At 63.5% G+C, this 24,441-nt stretch overlaps 1 protein-coding gene across 5 annotated transcripts in view; it reads left to right on the top strand.

Annotated features, from left to right (window-relative positions):
* Positions 1 to 24,441, top strand: part of ADGRB1 (adhesion G protein-coupled receptor B1) — a 77,893-nt gene that overhangs the window by 32,241 nt on the left and 21,211 nt on the right. For all 5 annotated transcript variants that reach the window (XM_061438421.1, XM_061438420.1, XM_061438416.1 and 2 more), the window contains exons 17-19: positions 553 to 596; positions 18,288 to 18,429; positions 24,171 to 24,274. In XM_061438421.1, coding sequence (XP_061294405.1) covers positions 553 to 596; positions 18,288 to 18,429; positions 24,171 to 24,274 — 290 coding nt within the window. The remainder of the gene's footprint in view (positions 1 to 552; positions 597 to 18,287; positions 18,430 to 24,170; positions 24,275 to 24,441) is intronic.

Genomic DNA, 24,441 nt, shown 5'->3' with positions numbered 1-24,441 from the left:
GCTGCTCCTTGGAGAGGATGGAGCCATCCTCTGCCATGTCCCCCCCGCAGGCCCACCACGCTCTCCTCCCCGGGCTCTCCGTCGGGCCTGAGACACCCTTGACCACCGAGAGCCTGCCCACACCCGCCCCGCTCTCCAGCCAGGATGGGCAGCGTCGTCCGGCGCTGGGCCATGCCCAGCCTCTCTGTGCCTGGCCCCTCCCTCATCAGGCAGGAGCCCCCCTGTAATCACCCCGCAGCCTGTGGGGCAGGAATGCTTGCCGAGCCCTGTCTGTGCCCCTGACCCTCCCAGTGGCCATTTCGTATTAAGCGGAATCGGCCGCTGCTGCCCAGCCCCTCCCAGAGAGGGGACAGGGGTCCCCGAGGCTGGGCAGTGGGCTGGGGGCTGAACCAGCCCCTTCCCTGCTCTGGGCCTCAGTTTCTCCTCTGCAAACGCCGTCTCTGGGGAGCAGCGGAGGCGGGGCACCAGGCGGGGCACCGGGACCCTGCGTGGACACCGCCTCAGGTGGAGCTCGAGGGCAGGTAGGTGGCCTGACTCCCCCGTCTCTCCCAGGGCACCACCAACCAGACCTGCATCCTGTGGGACGAGACAGACCCGTAAGTGTCTCAGCCGTGCGGCCTCCGGGGCGGGCTCGGCGGCCAGGAGGGAGGGGCCTGGGCTCCAGCTTCGGGGCCGCCTGCTGACCGACCCCGCACACCCGTCGGGCACAGTGTCTTCCTGCCTGGTCCAGCACTGACAGTGCAGGGGGCCACCCAGCCAGTTTCCCACCCCTCCTAGGGAGCTCCATGGTTGCGGGTCCAGAGGCCTGCGGGGGTCCCCAGGCCAGGTGAGGGGAAGGGGCATGGCCACAGAGCAGGGCAGCTGGGTGAGACCCAGGGTGACCGATGGGACGCAGAGGCGGGGACTCCTGGGGTCTCGGGCCCAGCTCCCTGCCCGGCACGCGGCACCCGCCTGTGTCAGGCCCTGCCGCCCTGCTGTTATGAGTGGGGGTGGGGCACTGGGGTGGACTGGCCAGGCTGTGATTCAGGGTCACAGCACCTGCATGGGCACCCAGAGCAGGGTTCCTCCCAGACACAGGGAGACAAGGGGAGAGGTAGGTGGGGGCTCGTGTAGTCACAGGCAAGAGTCTGTGCAAAGGCCCCAGAGTGGGGGCAGCCTTCAGAGGCAAGAAGGGTCAGAGTTTGGGGAAACTGGGCAGGAGAGAGCTTGGCGGCTGGAACCTGATGGACCAGGTGGGCCTGGTGGGGACTCGGCCTTCCCCCAAGGCATTTGGTATCCACTGGGGAGGGGGTGGTCAGAGAGCGGCATGTCATCGTCACCACCTGCCTCCCTCAGCCCTGGCACTGCCAGTCCCCAGGCCGGCCCCAGGGCCATGGGGTACGTCCCTCATGCCGTGGGCATGATGATGGAGGTGTGTCCTGTGAGGTCAGGGGAGGCTCCCAGAGTGGCTGACACGTGAGGAGGACACGTTCTCCTGGCAGAGGATGGAGGGGGGGTCTCGGGCAGAAGCAGTTTGAGCAAAAGTGTGGAGGTTGGAAGGTACAGGAAGAATGTGAGGCATGGCCAGTAAGAGTGGGCAGCCACAGGGGCAGGGGTGTGGGGTGGGAGGGAGGCTGCAAGAGGCAGTTTGTAGGGGCTGTGGACCTGTGGAAGTTGTTGGGGAGGGATGTGATTACCACGCGTCCATCAAAATTCTCCACCCACCCGTCCTATCCATCCATCCATCTGTCCATCCATCCTCCCATCCATCCATCCTCCACCCACCCATCTGTCCACCCACCCACCCACCCATCCATCCTCCACCCACCCATCCTCCCATCCTATCCATCCATCCATCTGTCCTTCCATCCTCCTGTCCATCCATCCTCCACCCACCCATCTGTCCATCCATCGTCCCATCTATCCATCCGTCCATCCATCCATCTGTCCACCCACCCACCCATCCATCCATCCTCCACCCACCCGTCCTCCCATCCTATCCATCCATCCATCTGTCCTTCCATCCTCCCATCCATCAATCCTCCACCCAGCCATCTCTCCATCCATCCTCCCATCCATCCATCTGTCCATCCATCCATCTGTCCATCCATCCTCTCATCCATCCATCCACCCATCTGTCTATCTACCCACCCATCCATCCATCCTCCACCCACCTGTCCTCCCATCCTCTCATCCACTCTTCCATCCACCTCATCCATCCATCCATCTGTCCATCCGTCCTCCCACCCACCCATCCTCCTGTCCTCCCATCCTCCCATCCAATCTTCCATCCACCCCATCCATCCATCCTCAACCCATCCATCTGTCCATCCATCCTCCCATCCATCCATCCATCCATCTGTCCATCCACCCATTTGTCCATCCATCCTCCCATCCATCTATCCTCCACCCACCCATTTGTCAATCCATCCTTCCATCCATCCATCCATCCATCTGTCCACCCACTGATCTGTCCATCCATCCTCCCATCCATCCATCCTCCCACCCACCTGTCCTCCCATCCTCCCATCCACTCTTCTATCCACTCCATCCATCCATCCTCCCACCTACCCGTCCTCCCATCCTCCCATCCACTCTTCCATCCACTCCATCCATCCATCCTCCCACCCACCCGTCCTCCCATTCTCCCATCCACTCTTCCATCCACCCCATCCATCCATCTGTCCATCCATCCTCCCACCTACCCATCCCCCCAACCACCTGTCCTCCCATCCTCCCATCCACTCTTCCATCCACCCCATCCATCCATCCTCCCACCCTCCCACTCGTCCCTCCTCGATGATTCCTGACCACTGACAGAGCGTGCTCTACGAGGTGCTGGTGCTCAGCCTCCTCCTGTCCCCTGTGAGGAAGGACAGGAAAGTAGGAACATCCAGATCCCTGTGAAACTGTGCAGTCACGCCACGTGCCAAGAAGTGGAAGCAGTGGATCTGGTGGCAGGTGGGGTGAGGAGCCCGAGAGCAGGTTCACAGAAGCCTCTCTGGGGTGGTGTTTGAGAGACGCCTGCTCAGCACCGCACGTGGGTGATTGGGGACAAGCATTTTGGCAGAAGGAACAGACAGTGCAAAGGCCCCATGGTGAGAGAGTGCAGGCCCGTGCGTGGACTTCACTGCCCTTGCCTGCTCTGGGGTTTGAAGACAGGGTCAGGGAAGCACCGGGGTGGACCCTGTGACCCCAGGAAACCAGCCCTCTGGCTTTGTGCTGGAGACTGTTTTTCTCTGAGTTTCGCGAGTAGCATAAACTTTGCACAAAATGGATTGACAGAAGGGTGAAAAAATAAAAGGCAAGAATGAGGGCTCGCGTCCTCCCAGGCTGGCCCCTGTGGCCATCATGTGGCTGCCGTCCACTCCGTCTGGCCCCTGACGTCAGCACAAGCCCCTCCCCACAGTCCAGAAACCCTCCCACTGGGCTGTTCAAAGGTGGCCCGGAGCCCCTGAGGTGGCTGGTTCACCCAGTAGCCCTGCCCTTGGATAGCTCTGCTCACATTTATGATTGTTTTGTTGGCATCAAATCCCTGGACAACTTCAAGGCCTTGGTAGTAAATTGCTTTCCAGAAAGGTGGACCCATCCTTCCCCTTTGCCCTCCAGGGGCAGCAGGTTGTGAGAGGCCTGGCCAGCCCAATGAGTGTCGGGTTCACTGTCCCCGGGGCACGGTCGGGGCAGATCCCGCCCCCTGGGAGTGTCCCCGTGGCTGGAGTCTGCCTGCTTGCATGTGGGAGCAAAGCGGGGGTAGGGGGCGGACAGTGGCCAGGCCCATGGGACACTCACGTCTGGCCGTGGCCTCCACTAACCGGGGGCCTGCCCGCACCCCAGGCTTCCTTTGCCCTCTCCCTGTACCCCCTGGACAGGTGGAACTGTTAAGGCCTCTGTGCCTGGGCCCAGGGCCCTGTGGACAGGGGGAAGGTGCCAACAGCTGGGCCGCGTTGGAGGTGCCCCAGAACGCATGCGCCCACCAGCTCCCTGCTCAGTCCCGGGGTGGCCCTGGGAGCCCTGCCTGTTACTTCTGGAGAAGCCAAGGCTCTGGAAGGTTGGTGCTTCAGCTCAGGGTAGGGACCGAAGCTTCTGCCCCAGAACTGGACAGCCTGGGGCCCAGAAGTCACGGGGTGGGGGCACGGGACAGGAAGGAGGCAGCTGGCTCTCCCCGCCCATGGTCTGTGCTGGAAGCACCTCCCTCCGTGGCCAGGTGAGGCCATCTCTCACGTAAAAGGGCTCAGAAGAGCCGATGGTTTCCCAGGTGACCCGAAGCAGGGACCAGGGCCAGGGCCCCAGGCTGCTTCCACCGGTGTGCCCAGGGATCAGGTCTCTGCTGGCATGGGCCTGTGTTTGGATGAGAAAGGGTCTCATGTCTGCAGAATTGTGTGTATGTGGGTGGGGGGGAGGGGTCGGTGGGAATTGAGAGCAGCTAGCGACCTTCAGCTGAGAAGCAGTGAGCTTCTGACCCATGACTGAGTCTTGGCCCCAGTCACTGCAGGAGCCTAGACCCCAAGCCAGACTGAGCCCGGCCCTGGCACGCTCTGACTCCTGGCCCTGGGCACACACTGAGCCCGGCCCTGGCACACTCTGACTCCTGGCCCCGGGCACACACTGAGCAGCGTCTCACCTGGCGTCACTTGCGCGTGCTCACATGTAACGTGCAACTGTGCACGTGTCATGTGTGTGGAGGGCCGCCTCCTCTTGCAGACACACGCACCCGTCAAGCATGTGACACGCTCTTCTCGGAAAGTCTGAGTCAGGCTTCCCACCCACAGTGCAGACCCTCCACCTGCCTCGCCCCCAGTCACACACGCACTCTTGCACACACAGGCTCAGCGTCTACACTTGGGGCGACTGCTCACAGCGAGGCTCTTGGCCGCCCCCCTACGCCCCCACACCCTTATGCCAGCCTGGCCAGTGGCAGTGAGGGCCTCGGGGGCAGGGCTGCTAGGGAGGGAAAGGGAGTCTTTTCAGAATTCTCAGATGTTTAGGTGGCTGGGGAGGGGAGTCCGGAAGGATGGGCTGGTGGTGGCGGGGTTGACAAAGGCCAAAAGCACCGCCCAGAGTTCACGTCTGTGGTTCTGAAAGGACAGCTCCCTGTGTCTTTCTCAGAAGCTGCAAATGTTTTGCGGTTTCCTTTTTAGAAATGAACAACTGAGAGTTACACAGAGCAGAGAAGTCAGAGCGGGCAGGCCCTCGGAAGTCACCTGCTCTGGCTGAGCCCCAGCGTGGGGACGTCAGGACAGGACAGGCCTGGGTGCCGCGCCCCCATTTTGGAAGGTGCTGTGCCCAATACCAGGCCCACGTGGGCTCCAGGGTTTCATGCCCACCACATCTTGTGCTCCCGGGTCCACACTCGAGTTGGCTGTAAAGGCTCTGAGAAGTCCTGCAGCGGGCTGCTATTGAGTCAGGTTGGGGGTTCCCTAACTAGTGGGCGCTTGGCACCCCTGCACTCTGGAACTTGAGCTGGGAGAGCAGACACTGGGACAGGCTGGTGGAGGGCGGGGCGCTCCCCCAGTCTGTAGGGTCTTCTCCAAAGCCTGACCACCCGCCAGGCACCTTCCAGCATTCACTCACACAGCTTTCTCAGTCGGGCTGAGGACTGGGCCCAGAGTTCTGTTCGACAAGCCTCGGGTGCCCTGTAGGTGTGCCAGTCTGGGCTCTCTCCCCACCCCCTGCAGGTGCAGCTATCCTGGGGGACGCTCATGACCCAGGCCTGGGCTTCTCCTTGGGGTCCTTGCCCAAGTGCGTGTCCTGGTCCCTTTAAGAGCCTTGCCCCTCCCCCGCCGAAGTCCTTGGTTTCCTTGGAGAGGGCGGTGAGGGGGCAGGCCGAGGGGGGCAAGCGGAAGGGAGACTTGGCAGGGTCCCCAGGTCGCTGTCAGCGGCCGGTTCCCAGCCCGATTTCTCCCACGCCGTCTGGTTCCTGATGGGGGCAGAGAAGGCGGGCGAGGGGGGCAGGCGGGGGAGGGGGAGACAGCTGGACACAGAGGCCTTTTGGTGGCCCTTCATGAGCGTGGGTGGGAGGTGGGGTCGTGCTCTGCACCCCCACCTGGGTGGGGAGCTAGGGCCGGGGGAGGGGTGCAGGGCTGCTCTCAGCGGCGAGACCACTCACCCCCAGCCCCTACTCTGGACTCAGCCCCAGCCCCTTCCCCAGCGCCCCTCCATTCTCTGAGCCTCCCCCGGACAGTGTGCTTGCGGAGTGGGGGGCCTGGCAGAGGCCCGCTCTGAGCCTGCCCTCCTCGAGGGGCATCTGAGTCCGGGCCTGCCCGTCTCAGCTGGGTTTGGGACCTGGAGGGGACAGACAGCATGAGGTCACGGCCCAGGGACAGCAGCTGTGCTCAGAACCTGGGGCAGTGAGTCCCCCACCCTGGCAGGCAGCCCGGCTCCCAAGCCACAGTCCTCTGCCCCACGGGCCCCTCACCACTCCCCTCCTTGGCGCCAGCTAGAACGCCTGGCGCCTTTGTCCCTGGTCCTTGTGCCTCTTCTCCGGCCTCAAAACCACCTGCTTCTGGAGGCCTCTCTTCCTGTTTTCCTACATGCCCCCCAGGTCCCCTGCTTCTCAGTTCTGACTCCCATTTGCCAAAATTCTGTGTATATGCATGTGCCCCCCTATGAGAGTGTGAGCCTCCTGATCAGAGTGTGAGCCCCCCAATCAGAATGTGAGCCCCCCAGCAGAGTGTGAACCCCCCATCAGAGTGTGAGCCCCCCATCAGAGTGTGAGCCTCCAATCAGAGTGTGAGCCCGTCCAGCAGATTGTGAGTCCTTCAGAAGAGTGTGAGCCCCCGAATCAGAGTGTAAGCCCCCAGCAGAGTGTGAGCCCCCCAACCAGAGTGAGCCCCTAGCAGAGTGTGAGCCCCCCAATCAGAGTGAGCCCCTAGCAGAGTGTGAGCCCCCCATCAGAGTGTGAGCCCCCAGCAGTGTGCAACCCCCCAGCAGAGTGTGCAACCCCCCAGCAGAGTGTGCAATGCCCCAGCAGAGTGTGAGCCCCCATCAGAGTGTAAGCCCCTCAGCAGAGTGTGAGCCCCCAGCAGAGTGTAAGCCCCCCAGCAGGGTGTGAGCCCCCCAGCAGGATGTGAGTTCCCTTAGCAGAGTGTGAGCCGCTCAGCAGAGTGTGAGCCCCGCCATCAGAGTGTGAGTCCACCCATCACAGTGTGAGCCCCCAGCAGAGTTTGAGCCCCTCCAGCAGAGTGTGAGCCCCCAGCAGAGTGTGAGCCCCCCAGCAGGATGTGAGCTCCCCTAGCAGAGTGTGAGCCCCCAGCAAAGTATGAGCTCCCCTAGCAGAGTGTGAACCCCCATCAGAGTGTGAGCCCCCAGCAGAGTGTGAACCCTCCATCAGAGTGTGAACCCCCATCAGAATGTGAGCCCCCAGCAGGATGTGACTTCCCTTAGCAGAGTGTGAGCTCCCCTAGCAGAGTGTGAGCTCCCCTAGCAGAGTGTGAGCCCCCAGCAAAGTATGAGCTCCCCTAGCAGAGTGTGAACCCCCAGCAGAGTGTGAACCCTCATCAGAGTGTGAACCCTCCATCAGAGTGTGAACCTCCATCAGAGTGTGAGCCCCCCAGCAGGATGTGAGCTCCCCTAGCAGAGTGTGAGCCCCCAGCAGAGTGTGAGCTCCCCTAGCAGAGTGTGAGCCCCCAGCAGAGTGTGAGCCCCCCAGCAGAGTGTGAACCCCCATCAGAGTGTGAGCCCCCAGCAGAATGTGAACCCTCCATCAGAGTGTGAACCCCCATCAGAATGTGAGCCCCCAGCAGGATGTGACTTCCCTTAGCAGAGTGTGAGCCCCCCTAGCAGAGTGTGAGCCCCCAGCAAAGTATGAGCTCCCCTAGCAGAGTGTGAACCCCCAGCAGAGTGTGAACCCCCAGCAGAGTGTGAACCCTCCATCAGAGTGTGAACCTCCATCAGAGTGTGAGCCCCCCAGCAGGATGTGAGCTCCCCTAGCAGAGTGTGAGCCCCCAGCAGTGTGAAACCCCCAGCAGAGTGTAAAACCCCCAGCAGAGTGTGAACCCCCCAGCAGAGTGTGAGCCCTCTCCCCATACAGGGCCTGGGTCTCCCCATCCAGTGTCCCCCACCTGCTTGCTTTCACTTCCCACTGGAAGGAACACTGGGGCAGGGGTGGGGCCCTGCCAGGAGAGAGGGCATCACAGACACGGGGACATGCGTTCGAGTGCTCAAGGCCGGTGGGCACTTTACTGGGTGGAGTCAGGGCCTGTGGGTCTACTGTGTCAAGTCCAGCTGTTCCCTTCCTGCACCTTCCCACTTCTGTGGCTCCGTGAGTCTGGGTGCCCGAGTCGGTGGTGGTCATGGAGGAGGGGTCGGGGCTGGCACGTCAGGGGAGGCACAGTGTGGCTGTCCTCAGCTCCCGGGACCTGCTGGATGTGGGTGGGGGCAGCGCTGGATGGCTTGGTTTGGGAGGATGTCAAGGTGCTCACAAAGCTGCCAGAGGTGGGGAGGGGCAAGTGGACCAACCACATGTTCTGTCCCTGGTCGAGTGGCCTGTGGTCAGGGGAGCTGGGAGGGGCCACTTGAATCTTCCTCCCACCCTGGCTCTTGCACCCGCACTGATCTGGGGATGAGGGAACAAGGAAGAGCCTGTCCCTCCCTGCACTTGTGGAGGAGGGGCCATCAGGGAGGTCAGTGCTGGGCCCTGAGTACATGGGGCAGTGCCCGCAAGTGGGGAGGGCGCTCACCTCCCTCCTCCACTGAGATCTGGGGGCTCCAAGAGGGGCTGCCTGGAGCAACAGAGACAGCTACTAGGGGCTGGGGGACTGGGAGTCCGTGTACTGGGATGGGCCTGGAGGGTGTGAGGTGACCCTCCTCCCTTGCGCCACTTGCTTCTCCACGCTTGGGGTGTGCAGTTGCTAGTTTTCTGAGGCAGAAAAGTCTTAATCAAAACCCCAGCTCTCCAGGCTGCCCGGTGGCTTGCTGGTGGTATTGAGAGGGTCTGAGGTCCTCTTCTCTGCAGAGAACCAACTCAGGATGCAGATGGCAAGAGGTGCAGGAGACAGGAAAGCTTCCACGTTAGCAGGAGGGGTGGAGTGACCACAGTAACCATTATCCTTTCCTGGCCTGGAAATGACCCTGATGGAATGACCTTGAGGTTCACCTTGGAGGGTGGGGTGTGGTCAGTGGTGTGGAGGATCAGATGATGCTGATGGTGAGGTTGCCTGGGTTCAGCCCATCGTGATTGACGGGCATGGTGGGTGGTGAGGCCTCCTGCAAGACGGTTTCTGCCTACACAGGGCTCTGGACGTGGCGGGTTGAGTGTTGGTGATGGGGGTTCCCAGCTAGTGTCAGTCCACAGACACAGTGCTGGCTCAGCAGCGATGGCAGTCACAGGGGCACTGCTGACAGCGGAGGTGACGCTGGTGAGCTCGGTGATCAGGTGGCTGTGGTAAGAGTGACAGCTTTGGCAACGATGTGTCGTCGGTGGTGGTGGCGGTGGTGGTGATGTCGGTGCGACGGCGCTGTTGCTGCTGATGGCGTGATGGGCAGTGGTGATGACCACGCGGCAGCGAGGGCCGCTGCTAGTGGTGGTAACGGTGACGCTGTCGGCGGTGGGGGTGACGGTGAAGGTGGTGGTCACGAGGACGCTGCTGGCTGCACGGTGGTGTTGGTGCTGACGGCACTGCTGCTGTGCTGATGCAGTGGAAACGGCAGGTGTGTTGAGGACAGTATTGGTGGTGGCAACGGTGATGCTTGTAATGACCCAGTTAACTGCGATGGTGTGGTCACTCACCTAGAGCCAGACATCTGGAGTGCAAAGTCAAGTGGGCCGTAGGAAGCATCGTACAAACAAAGCTAGTGGAGATGATGGAATTCCTGCCGAGCTATTTCAAATCTTAAAAGATGATGCTGTGAAAGTGCTGCACCCAATATGCCAGCAAATTTGGAAAACTCAGCAGTGGCCACACGACTGGAAAAGGTCAGTTTTCATTCCAATCCCTAATAAAGGCAATGCCAAAGAATGCTCAAATTACCCTATACAACTGCACTCATTTCACATGTCAGCAAGATCATGCTCAAAATCCTTCAAGTTAGGTGTCAATAGTACATGGACCGAGAACTTCCAGATATATAAACCGAATTTAGAAAAGGCAGAGGAACCAGAGATCAAATTGCCAACATACACTGAATCATAGAAAAAGCAAGGGAATTCAAAAAAAAAATCTACTTCTGCTTCGTTAACTACACTAAAGCCTTTGACTGGGTAGATCACAACAAACTATGGAAAGTTCTTAAAGAGATGGGAATACAGACCACCTTACCTGCCTCCTGAGAAACCTGTATGCAGGTCAAGAAGCAACAGTTAGAACTGGACATGCAACATGGGCTGGTTCAAAATTGGGAAAGGAGTATGTCAAGACTGTATACTCTCACTCTGATTATTTAACTTACATGCAGGAAACATCATGAGAAATGCCAGGCTGGATGAATCACAAGCTGGAATCAAGATTGCTGGGAGGTATAGCAACAACCTCAGATATGCAAATGATGCCACTCTAATGGTAGCAAGTGAAGAGGAACTCAAGAGTCTCTTGATGAAGATGAAAGAGGACAGTGAAAAAGGTGGTTTTAAACTCAACATTCAAAAAACTAAGATCATGGCATCTGGTCCTGTCACTTCATGACACACAGATGGGGAAACAGTGTCAGATTTCATTTTCTTGGGCTCCAAAATCAGTGCAGACGGTGATTGCAGCCACGAAATTAAAAGACACTTGTCCCTTGGAAGGAAAGCTATGACAAACCTAGACAGCACAAAAAGCAGAGACGTCATTTTGCCGACAAAGGTCCACAGCCAAAGCCATGGTTTTCCAGTAGTCACGTATGGGTGTGAGAGTTGGACCATAAAGAAGGCTGAGCGCCAAGGAATTGACGCTTTCAAACTGTGGTGCTGGAGAAGACTCTTGAGAGTCCCTTGGACTGCAAGGAGATCAAACCAGTCGTTCCTAAAGGAAATCAGTCCTGAACATTAATTTGAAGAGCTGACTCACTGGAAAAGACCCTGACGCTGAGAAAGATCGAAGGCGGGAGGAGAAGGGAACGGCAGAGGATGAGGTGGTTGGATGGCACCACTGACTCAATGGACATGAGTTTGAGCAAGCTCCGGGACATAGTGAAGGTCAGAGAAGCCTGGAGTGCTGCAGTCCATGGGGTCTCAAAGAGTCGGACACGACTGAGCGACTGAACGATAGATGGCGATGATGTCGTGGTGAAGATGCTCCAGTGATGTGGTACGGTGATACGCTCGTGCCATTCCTGGTGCTGGTGGCGCTGTTAACAATGGAACGCTGGTGTTGGTGGTGGTGGTGGTGGTGGCGGTGGTGACAGTGGCGGAGGTAACGACTGTTGCCGATGATGATGGTGGTGACGTTACTGCTGGTGGTGGCGGCTTCAGTGGGAGCCGAAGGGGTGGAGGTCGTGGTGACGGTTATGGTGGTGGTGGTGGTCTCAGCTCTTTGGGAGATCTGAAGCCCCTCCCAGGAACTAGGACTTGCCCATGGCACAGTTTTTGAGGCCGACTGCAGCACACAGGGTCAGACACCAGCCCGGGGAGATGAAAGGCCTGGGTGCACGGGCCGAGGAGAGGGTGTCCTGGAGGAGCTGGGCTGGCTGAGGCTGTGAGCTCTGGTATCTCCTGGAGCTGAGGAAGTGGCCGTGGAGGTGCCCATGCCCAGCACAGGGCCTGAGCAGGCCGGCGAGGGACTCCCGTCCTGAAAGTGAGTGACCAGCCAGCCTGGAGCGTGAGAGTGAGGCGTGAAGGCACGGCCCCTTGGCTGGCGAGGGGAGCTGACAGGCTGGACAGAGCTAGGCCTGCGGTGCAGCAGGCGGAGGTCTGAGTGGGCGGCAGAGGCTCAGGTAGGCTTCATGGACGCTGAGCTGGCAAGGGTCAGCAGGTGGGCTGAGGCTGGCAGGACCCCAGCCTTCTCAGGCCAGAGGACTTCCTGGCAGAGCTGGGGAGTTCCGGGCCCCAGACTCACCTGGGGCCCTGGTGGCCTTGCCCAGGAGGGTGGGTCAGTCAGTGAAGAACCACCAGGTCCTGAGGACGGCCAGTTTCCCAGCCTAGGGCAGGCCTGCGGCCTGGGGCCCCGACTCAGAGGGAGCGGCGCCAGCTGAGAGCCAGGAGATGATCATCGCAGCTTTGTGGGGAATGTGAGATGCCCCAGAGGCCCCGGTCGCTGCCTGATGAATGCTGAGGGAGCCCGAGATGCTGTCAGCGCTGCGAGAGCAGCCCGTGAGCAGGGGTGCAGGCTGGATGGGTACGCTCTGCCCTGACACGGATCCATCCCCCGGGGTCCCCAGACCCTGAACCAAGAGGGGATGGAACTGCCCTGTGGGTTCTCAGCAGCCAAACGGGGAGATGGGGGCTGGGCACGGAACTTGAGCTTGAGGAGGCCTCCTGGAGACGGCAGTGCCTCGGGGGAGCCCCGAAAGATGAGGCTGAGTCAGCCAGGGGACAGACGAGTGTGTGGTCAGAGGGACTGGCCAGGACCCAGACCTGGGGGCAGGAGGGGTGCCTATGTTGAGTCGCCGGTGGCTCCTCTGGGCTGGCACTTGCAAGCGGGGCTGCCAGGCTGGGGGTGGGGAGGGCCTGGCGGTCACTATGAGCTCCAGCCGCTGGCTGAGGTAGGACCCAGAAAAGCAGCACCAGGGCAGCAGCAGGGTAGCACCTGGTGCAGGAGCCAGGTGCAACGCTTAGGAACTCACTGCGTATCCCAGCAGGCTCCCTGGACGAGGCGGCTCAGCAGAAGCCTTGATCTGTGGATCAGTGGTCAATAGGGGTCAACAGTCAATAGCGGGAGGTGGGAGGTAGGCACTCTGGATGTGTCCCGTACACAATCCCGCGGGGGTTGCGCCTGGAATGGGTGGTCTGGGGAGCACAAAGGCCAGGCTGAGGGAGCCCCTGCCTGCAGAGACACCGTGCCCACTCCCTGTTCCCTCACCGGGGTGATCTGTGCCCACTCTGGCTTCTTTCTGCTGTGTGGGAGGACACCTATGAGTCACTCACACTCCAGTGTGAATTAGCCCATCAAACCCCAGGGGACCCCGAGGCACAGTCCCATAATAGCGCCTGCTCTGCGGGCCGGTGGGAGGCATCCTGAGCGCAGTGAAGGCCCTGGCTCCGTGGGCAGGCCGGGCTCTCCATGGCCGTCCCTGATGTGCCATAAGCATGCGGGGCCCCAGGCTGGGCACTGTGTGCCTGTGGTCCCTGGACATCACCGGGGGGCTGGTGCCACTTCACAGAGGGGGCCGCAGCTCTGAGTGGCCTGGAGGGAATTTGCCCAGGAGGGGAGCAGACCTTGGCCCCCGGTGCTCCCCCCACTCCCCGCAGGGAGCCGGCCGGGAGTTCCCACAGGCTGAGCCTCCTCTCATCTACCCTGGGCCCCGGGGGAGGTCCCTGGCGGGCTTCCTGAGCTGGGTGGGGCCCAGCCAACTCCCCAGGCTGCCTTCTCTGAGCCACCCGACCTGGGCACCAGGATAAGGTGCGGCTCCTGCCCGGGTGCTGAGTGAGGTGGCTGTGCCAGGCAGGGTTGCAGGGCGCTGCGGTTCACCGTCTGAGTGTGGCTGGAGGGGAGTGCTGGGGAGGGGGGCAGTCCCCGGGGCTGTGGGCCCCTGAGTGAGGAGGGAGCTGCGGGAGGTCTTGAGCAGAGGACAGCGTGTCCTGGCACATTTCAAATGATGGCGGGAGACAGGCGGTGGAGGGCAGGGCGGAAGCTGGTGGTGAGGGGGGTCCCCCCAGGCGGTGGCCGCAGGGTGGGGAGCAGCAGTGACTCTCGCATCTGCAAGGCAGGCCAGACACCCCTGGGTCTGCAGGTGTAAGCCTCAGGGGCGGGGGCCTGGGGGTCACCGCCAGGCAGCAGGGCCTCGCTTGCCCACCCACAGCAAGTCCAGGCCGGGTGCTCCGTTCCCAGCAGGGTGTAGGCAGTGGGGAGCACCAGCCGGGCCCCCCTCTCGCCCTCTCAGAGCAGGACGTAAGCGTGAGCATCAGGCCATCACAGGGCAGGAGGACCCTCCAGCTGCAGGCAGAGGTCGCGGGTCAGGATGGCCTTGCTGTGAGAGCCGGGGCACAGCCCGTGGCTATGGGTGTGGGGGATGAGCTGGCCAGGCCAGGCCCAGCTGACGGGCATGCAGGCCGCAGATAGCCACTGGGGGACACATTCTCAAGGACCACTTGGGGTGGGTGGGAGTGGGTGGGGAGGCGGGAACGGGAGGCCAGCTGCCCAGGGAGCGAGATTGGCGGGTGAGGCTGGCACGGGGGTGGGGGGAAGAGGCAGGGTATATTCAGGACTGACCCCAAGGCGCCGGGGGCTGGGGTAGCTAGGGGAAACTCAGGTCTCAGCGCAGGGTCAGGACGCACGGCGGAGGCTGTGTTTAGAGGTTGCTGGCTCTGTCTGAAGTAAATGGGCTTGTCCTTTGGGTTTGGTGACACGGGGTCTGGCAGGAGCAGGGTGGGAGGAGCCCGCGGTGAGGAACTGGTGGCCTACAGGGGGTGGGCAGCACTGGACCTTTCCGAGAGCACATGCGGGGGCACAGCTCTGGCCTAGGGGCTGCGGTCCAATGGGGCAGGCGTGGTCGTGTCCTGGAGGCCCTGGTCTCACGGGGCAGAGACAGCCTCTCTCTGGGAGCTCTGCTCTGAGGGCCCAGCGCCCCCTGCACCCTCGCCTCCACTCAGGCAGGGAGGGGCCGCGGCTCCAGCTCCTTCTCTGGCTCTGGACCTGGGGGCTGGGGTGGAGCAGGTGTCCTCGACCCAGATTCCCCAGGCCTGGGCCCAGGAAGGGGGGCCTGGCTCTGTGACCCAGATATTCCCGTTTCTGAAGCTCAGTGAAGAGGCGGCCAGTGGTCTCCGGTGCGCGGAGTGGTCGGGGAGAGGGCGTGCAGGGAATGAGCCGCCTGTGTTGCAGAGATGGTAATGGTGTCACAGCAACAGGAGGGATTTCTGTCAGAGGTCGTCGGTGTCTGAGGATGTCTGAGAGGTTTTTTGAAGGAGGAGGGCTGAGTGTGCCTGCGCTTTCCCATGTCAGGGTGGGTGTGCCTGGGATGCTGGCGAGGATCCTCCCATCAGGGACCTCTGCCCACCCGTCCTGCTCCAGCGGGTCCTCCGCTGTGCCTGGCCCAGACCAGAGAGCTCAGCTAAGGGCCTGGGGAGGGGCCGTACACCATCCTTGAGGGCCCCTTTCAGACTGACCTCTCAGAGCCCAGCGGTTCAGATGCTGTAGGCCTTGTCGGGGGCATGGGCTGATCAGACAGAGAAAACTGTAATCTGGGCCCTTCTGTCGTCATGTTGCGTGGCTTCAGGCAATCACCCCACTTCTCTGAGCTGCGATCTCTGTATCTACACAGCTGAGCTGGGGATCACTGCAGATTACATGACAAAATGCACATAAAGCTACGGATGTTGAGGTGGGGCAGGGGCAAGGAGCGGGTCCCCATCCCTGTGTCGTGTGTCAGGAGCCCAGGCACGTTCCCCCCGGCCCGCTGGAGCCCGGGGGGCCCCGCTGTGGGGAGGCACCAGGGAGCCTGCCCGCAGTCCTGCGGGGTCTGGGCAAGCTGAGCAGCTGCCCGCCTCCCGGGCTGCCCACCCCAGTGGCCAGCTCTCTGGACCAGGGTGGATGCCTCCTCGTGTCCTCCGTGGTCTGAGGCTGAGCCCATCGGCAGCGGGCAGTGCCCCTCGCCTTCCCCTCCTCTGGGAGGCTGATAAGCTAATTAGTGCCCATGGCAGGAACCCTGTGGGGCCAGCCACCAACCGGGGCTGGCCTTCTCCCAGGAGGTGGCCGGCAGCTGTCAGCCTGGCGCCCAGCAGACCCGCCAGCGCTGCCTGGGAACCTGCCAGGCTGCTGGCCCCCGCCGGCCCAGCTCCCCTCGCCCCAGGCCTGGGGTGCTGTCCTCTCCTGACCCTCCCAACAGCCTTCAGCGGGCGGAAAAGCTGGGGTCAGGGTCCCCGCCTCCACTCAGAGAAGGGCCGAGACAGCGTCCATGCCTGGGCGGTGGAGATTAGAGCTGAGATTTGAACCCGGAATGGCCCGGCTGGCCACAGACTCCAGCTCTTAGGAGCAGGCACGTGGCTGACGTTGTGGACAAGTGTGAGAGATGGAGGTGCTGTCTCCCGGCTGAAACGGCCCCGGGAGGCCACCTCTCCCGAGCCCCCGGGGTCTCAGGACTTCTGGCCTCCACTGTCTTGGCCCTTTGGCGTCTGGTCCGGGGCTTGCATGCGCCACCCCAAGTGTGAGGACAGGGTGCCCCATGGGTGAGAGGGACCGGGGGCAGCTGGGGCTCAGTACTCTGTACCTTTGTCCTGTGTGATGCTGGGGGATGAGGGAGACGGGGTGTGATGGGCCCGGGGCAGCTGAGTGAGGCCTCGATGCCCCTCACCGAGGGGGTGGGAGGACCAGGCTGGACCTCCCAGGAGGCCCACTCTCCAGGACCCCATGCTCCCTTTCCCCATCCTCCATCACCCAGGTCTTCTTTCTGGCCCTGTGGCTATCGAGATCTTCTTTTCCAGAGAAGGAAGGGGAGAAGGATCTCTAGTGAGGCCTAATAGGTTTTGACTTCCACCCGGCTCAGCAGACACTAGTGGGGTTCAGGTGGGCCAAGGCAGGTGGGCTCAGGCAGAGGCGTGGTCGGGAGCCGAAGAGGCAGAAGCCCCCAGGACCCTCCCGTGGCTTTCCTTATGGAGGGCCCCTAAGATGAAAGAGCTTTGGATCCCCCAAACTCTGGCCCCCAGGGCTCGGGCCCCAGTGCCCAAGACAGAGATGTCCCTTCCCCTCCCTGCATTTCAGAGATGAACAGACAGTGTGGGTGGGAGGCATCTTCTGGGGCCACAGAGCCCTGATGCACCCCTCGGAGCTAAGGCCTGGCCTCTGCCTAGCTGTCATCTTGGGCTGCCTCAGTTCTCCTCCTCTGTAAAATGGGGGCAGGTCCCTACCCGTGGGGGAAGTGAAGAGAGAACAGCAGATTCCAGGGCCTCCAGCAGGTCCAGAGCGTGTCCCTCCTCCCCTGGGGCCTGACGCTCAGAAAAGAGATTGTGTAACATCTCAAATTCAGCACAAGCTGCTCTGGGTTCCGGGATGCCTGTGGCCGAGCCCCTCTGCTTTCCTGAGCGTCCATGTGGGTGTTGGGGAGAAGGGCAGCTGGCTGGGTGCCCCGCGTCATCCTCTGGACTGCCCCCTCCCCACAAACCGAAGCTCGGGCTGGTACCTGATTTCCCAGGTGACGCAGCCAGGAGGTAGCCCAGGGTGGTGGCTTGTATCCAGGTGTCGAGCAGAGGCCCTCTCGGTGTCGGGGTGAGGGGTGGGTCGTGGCTCCCCTGGAGGAGTGCAGGGTGGAGTCACTCACCCCATACAGAAGGGCTGGGATGGGAGAGGCAGACTGAGGCCTTTGAAGGCTCCTTGCAATTCCCAACTGCTTGGGCTGGGGCCGAGGGATCTAGGGCTGGCCGTGGGTAGACCCTGGCCACAGAGACCTGGAATTTTCCCCCGGGGAAGACTCCGGGTCTGAGTTGTGAGCAGGAGGAGAGGGGCTTTTTCGGCCCTAGGGGCAGGAGTCCCCTCCCAGCTGTGGCTCCTGAACCACCGTTTCAGTCTCGGCTCTTCAGGCAGCCTGGAGCCCCCTAGCCTGCAGGTCCAGGGCCCTGGGACGGACACTTGATGGGCACCTTCTGCCTGCGTGCCTGGCTGGATGCTGCCGGACAAGTGGGCCGGCCTGGGGATGGGGAACTTGGATCAACAGCGACTGGTTTGCAGAGTAGCTCAGTCCGGCGCACTGAGGCCCTAGCAAGTGCTCGTTTCAAGGGAACCCGCGCCACCCCGAGCGGCAGACAGCAGGAGGGCCTTGGTTCAGACGCCAGGGGGCACGTTCTGGCCGACGCGGCCCGGCCCCGGGAGGTGGCTGTGGGGGCAGGGCGGCCCCAAGGTCACCAGCGCGACACGAGGCCCGGGGGCGGGCAGCGCAGGGCGCCCCTCACCCCGCCCGGCCCGCGCGCGCACCGCAGGCCGCCGCGGCCCCCGGCTGGCGCCCCGCTCCACGTGCGCCCACGCGCCCCTCCCTGCCCGGCGCTGGGGCGGGGCGCTCTCCGGGCGCAGGGCCAGGGCTCGGCGCCCCGCCGGCCCCGCCGGCCCGCGCTCCCGCGAGTCGCTCTCCCGTGGCTCGGCGGCGGCGGCGGCGGCGGCGGCCATGGGGCACGGGGCTCCGGGGGCCGGCGGGGCGCGCGCGGCGGCGGGCGCAGGTGCGGGCGCGGGCCGGGGACGCGGGGCCGGGGCGCGGCCGGCCGCCGCTCACGCCGCCCCTGTCTCCCCTCCCCCCGTGTGTCCCGCCCCCAGACCCTCCTCCCCCGCCCCCCCGCAGCTCGGGCCCTGGTCGTGGCGCGGCTGCCGCACGGTGCCCCTCGACGCCCTCCGGACGCGCTGCCTCTGTGACCGGCTCTCCACCTTCGCCATCTTAGCCCAGCTCAGCGCCGACGCGGTGAGACCCCGGCCGGGCGCTTGGCGGGCGGGCGGGGGCGCGCGGGGAGGGGGCTTCCGGGGAGGACGGTCGCCGCCAGGGCCGGCGCGGGGAGGGGCGGCTGCACACCGATGCCCCCCGTGGCCCGGCCAAAGAGGCTTGGGCCTCTGGAGAGGGCGGGTGGGAGCCGAGTGGGTGGCGGTGTGGAGTTGGGGACTGGCCCTGAAGGAGCCAGGCTGGGGCCCCTGGGAGGGACTGACGGGTGAGTCTTCCGCACTCTCCTTGGGGGCCTAGGACCCTGGAGGGAGCCGGTGCTCAGAGGAGATGGGCAGCCCCCGCCAGGCGCTGGGGTTGCAGGAAGGCATGGCCTGGCAGAGCCAGCCGGGTCGATGCTGTCACTTGGTGAGGGTCCGTCCCCCAGCGGATGGCAGGGTCTTGGCCTGCCCTGTAGAAGGAGGGGGAGGAGCTGCCACCCTCCTTGGGGGGGTTCCCCACCCACCCCAAATGGACCCTGGTCTTCGGAGGCGCCTTCGTCCCCAGGTAGGGGTCCTGGCTGGAGAGGGTGCTGGGCTTGGCCCAGGCCCGCAGCCCTCCCTCGGAAGGCCCCATCGTCTCAGGGGCCTCCTTTTTGTTCCCATGATCCTTGTGGGGGCTGCCAGTTTCTATGGCGACGGCATCTGGGGCCAGCTCTCTGGCTGGGGCCCTGGGTGCTGGGCCCAGCCAACCGGGGCTGGGGGGCGCTCTTGCCCAAGGCCGAGTTTCAGTCTCTGGACCCAGGAAAGCGGGGTACCCAGATAGGGGGTAGGGCCCACTAAGCCCCTGCATAGGGGGTAGGGTCTTTGCTTGTTGAGCCCCCAGGCCTGGCGTGGGAGGGTGCCCAAGGCAGCAGATGTGGAGGACAGACAGGGAGGGGGACACGGATTTGGGGGTGTTCGGGGTAGCTGGCCCTCATCAGATGGGGGTGGCACTGCTCCCCCGTCACAGAACCCTAGTTTCCATGTGGAGGATGGCTCCAGGCCTCTCTGAGAGCAGTCTGCCCCCTCCTTTGTCCTCGGGGACGTGGGGAGGGCGGGCAATGTCAGCCAGGACCCCCTAGAGGGTAGGAGCTGGGTGGGACCTTGGAGATCATTGCCTCTAACTCCTCCATCTACCGGCAGGGAGGTCACGGCGGGGGCAGGTCTGCTCAGGATCTTGGGGCTACGCTGCTGGACCCGGATCTGTGCTCTTGGCCCAGATCCCGGAGTGCCATCCCCCTCAGGCTGTCCCCGTGACGTAACTGTAGGTGTTGCTGTTTCTAGGGGCTTGGCCCTGAGGACAGCAGCCGGGGCCTTGCTGGGGGCTTCCTGGAAGAGGTGACTTTCTGCACAGGGAAGCAGCCCACTGTGCTGGGGTTCCCTGGGTCCCCTTGCAGCTTGAGCAGGTGGAGCAGGGCTGCCTTGGGAGCTGCTCTTCTTTGCGGGGCGGGAGGTGCTGGGGGGCTCTGGAGCAGGGTGCGGTGCCCAGATGCCCTCTCCAAGTCTGAGGTGAGGCCCGCAGGAGGTCAGTGCTGCTCTAGTCTTGAAACACGGGGCTGTCCCTCACATTTGGCGACCACAGACTGGCCCTTGGTCCCTCTGAGCCTTGGTTTCCTCCCCTGGAAAACGGAAGTGGCCTCTGCTGCTCAGGGTGACTGTGAGGGCTGTGCCGGTTGACAGGGACCTTCCTGGGCCAGGCCTGCAGCAGGCAGGCCCCCGCATCCTGAAAGGGTGGTCTCCTGCCGAGCCCGGGGCCGCCCAGCAGGGAGAGTGTTAGGTGAGGGGCAGGTGGGTGGCTGACGCTGGTGGAGCTTGGGGATGAGCATGAGGCCCAAGGGGCCTTTCTAGGAAGATCTGGCCTGGCACTGGCTCTCCCGAGGGTGAATGGACAGGGCCCTGCACCAGTGTGCACAGGCGAGCACATAGCTGTGGTCTGTGAAGGGGTCTAGGCTGTGCCTGGGTCCGGGGTCGGGCGGGGGGGGCGGGAAGCAGCCACAGTCAGAGGGGCTTGCAGTGGCCTGGTCTGCATATAGGCGGGGACACCCGTGGGGACACCCTGTCCCCACGTCCCAGAAGAGGCAGCCGAATCCGGGAGTATGGGAGCTCTGAGCAGCCACAGAGCCACCCTTCGGCCATGGACCAAGGGCAGGCTGCCGGGCCTCCGTGAGCCTCATGGTCCTCCTCTGTCAGATGGCAGAGTAGTGGGCTGGGGCATGTGCTGCAGCCCTGAAGGCCTGGGCGTGGCTCAGAGGGGCGTCCCACCTCGTGCTCAGCTGCCATCAGAACCTTCGCCACTCTCCTGTCTTTTCCCAGCCGGCTCCGGCCCCAGTGAGGGCAGCCCCAGAGGTGCTGATGGGGAAGGGCTGAGAGCGAGAGGGAGGCTGTTTCGGGCAGCCCACCCCTCTGTGTGCCCGGGGCTGGGCCCTCAGGGGGCACGACGTCTACTGGAGAGACAGCTCAGGTGGAGAGAGGGCCTCTCTGGAGGCTCTGCACCAGCCTCCTTCCTTCCCGGGGGTGGGTGGCTCGGCACACGGGCACGAGAGGAGGCACGGAGCAGAGCCCTGAGGGGTGAACGGGAGTTCACAGTGGCTCCAGGGTTGGGGGGAGCGACGGCGGCCCCTGAGAGGCTGAGAAAGGCAGAGATGAGCAGGAGGCAGGGGAGGGGGCTGGGTCTGGAGGGCCTGCCCGACGGGGGCAGGGGCTCTAGCAAGGAGTGTCACGCTGAGGTCAGTGGAGCTGGGCGGTGAGAAAGGAGGTGAGAGGGTTGGGGTCCTACAGGGGTCCCACCAGCGTGGCAGAACGACCCAGCCGGCAGGGGGTGGTGGCAGCGGGGAGCTGGGCCGTGGGGGTGGGTGCTGCCTGCCGGCACCCACCGAGTGGAGGTTGTGTGCTGGGTGTGGAGTCCGTCTGAGCCTGCGGAGGCTGTGCTCCTAGGGTGCAGAGCGGTCTTGGGGCTGGAGTCCAGAGCAAGGGCCACACAGAGGACGGAAGAGAAGGGGTGCTGTAGTCACACCCCGGGAGCCAGGAAGGGCTTAGATCCTGGGGGGAAGGAAGCAAAGGGAGACAAGACCCTGGCATCCCCCCAACCCCAGCCCTGCCTGCAGCTGGAGTGTCAAGTCCTGGCTCCGTGGCCTGTGCCAGGCTGTGACCACGGGAAGGTTGAGTAACTGCTCTGAGTCACATCTGAGGGGGCGAGGCTGGGTGGGGACCGAATCTGGCGAGGTACTGGCGGGGTCCACACAGCCTGGCATGTGCTAAACGGTCTGCAGGGCACAGTGGCTGGTGGCGTCGCTTCTGGGATGCGCCCGGAGCTGTGCGGCCAGGATCATGGCTCAGCGTGTGACCAGGAGCAGGAATCAGTCAGTGCTGGAGTCAGGGCTCGTCTGTGTGAGGGCTGTGAGCCACGTGCGGTGCTGGAGTGGAGCTAGGTTAAGGACAGGGCCTTAGGACAGAAGTTCAGGGCACGTAAGGTGTGTGATGGTTTGGGAGAAGACGCGTGGCAGAAACTGACAGTAACCGTGTGAACCACAAAGGAGTAAAAGCCTGGGTGTGGGGTGGGAGGGGCCGGGGCCCTGCAGAGGCTCAAGGCAAGAGGGTGGGCGGACAGATGAGACACCAGTTCAGAGTGATTGTCCAGTCCTCACTGTGAGGAGCGCGGGAAGTGTTAGTCGCTCGGTCGTGTCCTACTCTTTGCACCCCCATGGACTGTAGCCCACCAGGCTCTTCTGTCCATGGGATTCTCCAGACAAGATTGCTGGAGTGGGCTGCCATTCCCTTCTCCAGGGGATCTTCCCGACCCAGGGATGAAACCCAGGTCTCCTGCACTGCGGGCAGATTCTTTGCCATCTGAGCCACTGGGGACATGACAGCTAAGCTGAGAGAAGAGCTGACCATGTGGAGGGCAGGGAAAGAGCACTGGGGTAGGACCAGCCTGTGCAAAGGCCCTGGGGCGGCATGCAGCTTGGCTAGGGAGCCCGTCTCTGGCAGGAGGCTGGCCTGCGTCTGCCTGCTCTCCGTGTGGACTGAGGCCCATCTCTCATGTTTGAGGTCTCCGGTCCAGCCCTCCCAGCAAGACCTTGAGATCCCTGACGCCCCTGTCCACAGCTCTGTCACCTGTCCCTTCTCCACACTGTTGAGAACCTGCAGAGTTAGGGCTGTCAGAAGCGACGGGTGAGCCAGGCAGAGAGGAGGAGAAGGGCACGGGCGGGCAGGTGGGCAGCCGGCGGACGTGTGGCTGCCAGGCCTGACGGGGGCAGATGGAGGCAGATGGCCACGGAGGTTGGGGCCAGAGCGGCCTAGGAGTGGACCTGAGCCACTTGTTCGGCCACCCGTGACTTGTGTGGCTGACCAGGGCCCCAAAGTTGCCCAGCGAGTTCAGGGGCACTGGCTGGAGCCCAAAGTCCCCCTTCCCCAGGGCCCTCCAGCTCCCTGTGTGGAAACGCAGGAGCTGGTTCCAGAGCCTCACCCGGGCCAGCCCCCGGGGACAGCGGATGGCCTGGCTGACCTTGAACGACTTTCTCAATTTTCCAGGAGCCTGCCTGCCCGGGCTCCGTTCATGCAGCCAGTCACATTGACCGCCTGTCCGTGCTGGGCCTGGCGGAGGGGGGCTCCCGGATGTGAGGACAGCAGGCTCGGGGGACAGACAGGCACCCCCAGCAGTGGCTCGGGGCGTGGACAGCAGCCCTGGTGGGGGGAAGGGCTGTCCGGCCGCGGATGGAGCGGGTAGGAGCAGCTGCGCCCAGTGGGTGGGCCCTGGGGTGCCCGTGCAGCAGCCCCCAGACCATGGACTCCCGAGGAGGGTGAACAGTCCCATCTTGGGGCACGAAGGGCTGCTGTGTCTTCAGGAGGCGACCTGGAGGCTCGCTCTGCATTTGCAGGGTCAGCAACGTGCCACCCAGGTTAGACTTGGGCCGGGCCACAGAGGGGTCAGCTCTGCGGGAGGGGCCACCAGACTCCCCTTGTCCTCTGGCCCCTCCCCCCGGCTCCAGGACTCACCCCTCCTTCCTCTGAGGGGAGTCGGGTGGGAGGGGCTGCAGGGCCCCCAGTTTGTCTCTGGGTTCCGGATGTAGAGGAACCAAGATCTTTCCTCAGCAAGCATCCGTGGGCCTCCCGCTTTGGGGTCACGCTCACACGGGCTGCACACGGAAGCATGGGAATGGCCCGGCCGGAGCTCAGGGCTGCCCTGGGCCCCCTGGGAGGGGACGAGCCGAGACCAGAGGGCCCTGAGGCGCGTCTGGGCGGACGGAGCAGCGGGGCCAGGCTTGGAGTCTGGGGGCGGACTCGGGGTGCCCAGCGTGGGGGCGGTCTCACATGGAGGTGGCGTGGGCCTCTGAGGGCAGCTGCTGTTTGCAGAGCCCCGGGGTGGGCCAGGGTGGAGGGCTGGGGTCTGTGGCGGGTATTGAGAGGCCACGGCTGCTCCCCAGAGCCGGGTCCCTGCCCTTGGCTGGTGCTGCAGAGCCACAGGGTCAGGGACAGCTGCCTTGGTGAACTCACCTGTGATGCGGGGGGACCCTTCCTGAAATGGGGCGGGCGCTGTGGCTGGGCTTGCCACACGATTATACCAGCGGGCGACACAAAGACCCTCCGGAGACGAGACCCCGCCCCAGGGACCGCCTGGGGCACTGCGGGAGGGCGGCTGAGGGCTGCTGGACGCGGGGCTCCCGGAGGTGCGGGGGGCAGGCTCCCCTGGCGTCCCCCGCAGGCCTGCCCGCCCCTCACTCTGTTCTCTGTCCCCCCCGGGACCCACAGAGCATGGAGAAGGTGGCCACGCCGTCGGTGACGCTCATCGTGGGCTGCGGCGTGTCGTCCCTGACCCTGCTCATGCTGATCATCATCTACGTCTCCGTGTGGAGGTGACCGCGGGGGGGTCCCCGGGAGGGGTGACTGGGGGATCCCCGGGAGGGGTGACTGCACCCCATGGGGGGGGCGGTCCCCGGGAGGGGTGACTACGGGGGGTTCCCCGGGAGGTGTGGACGGGGTAACTGCAGTTGCCTTACTCGTCCTCCCATCGGGGAGGTGG

This window comes from Bos javanicus, chromosome 14 (assembly GCF_032452875.1).
Source record: "Bos javanicus breed banteng chromosome 14, ARS-OSU_banteng_1.0, whole genome shotgun sequence".
NCBI classification, from domain to species: Eukaryota; Metazoa; Chordata; class Mammalia; order Artiodactyla; family Bovidae; genus Bos; species Bos javanicus.
The sequence above is the reverse complement of the archived record's forward strand: the minus strand, read 5'-3'. Positions and strand labels throughout refer to the sequence as shown.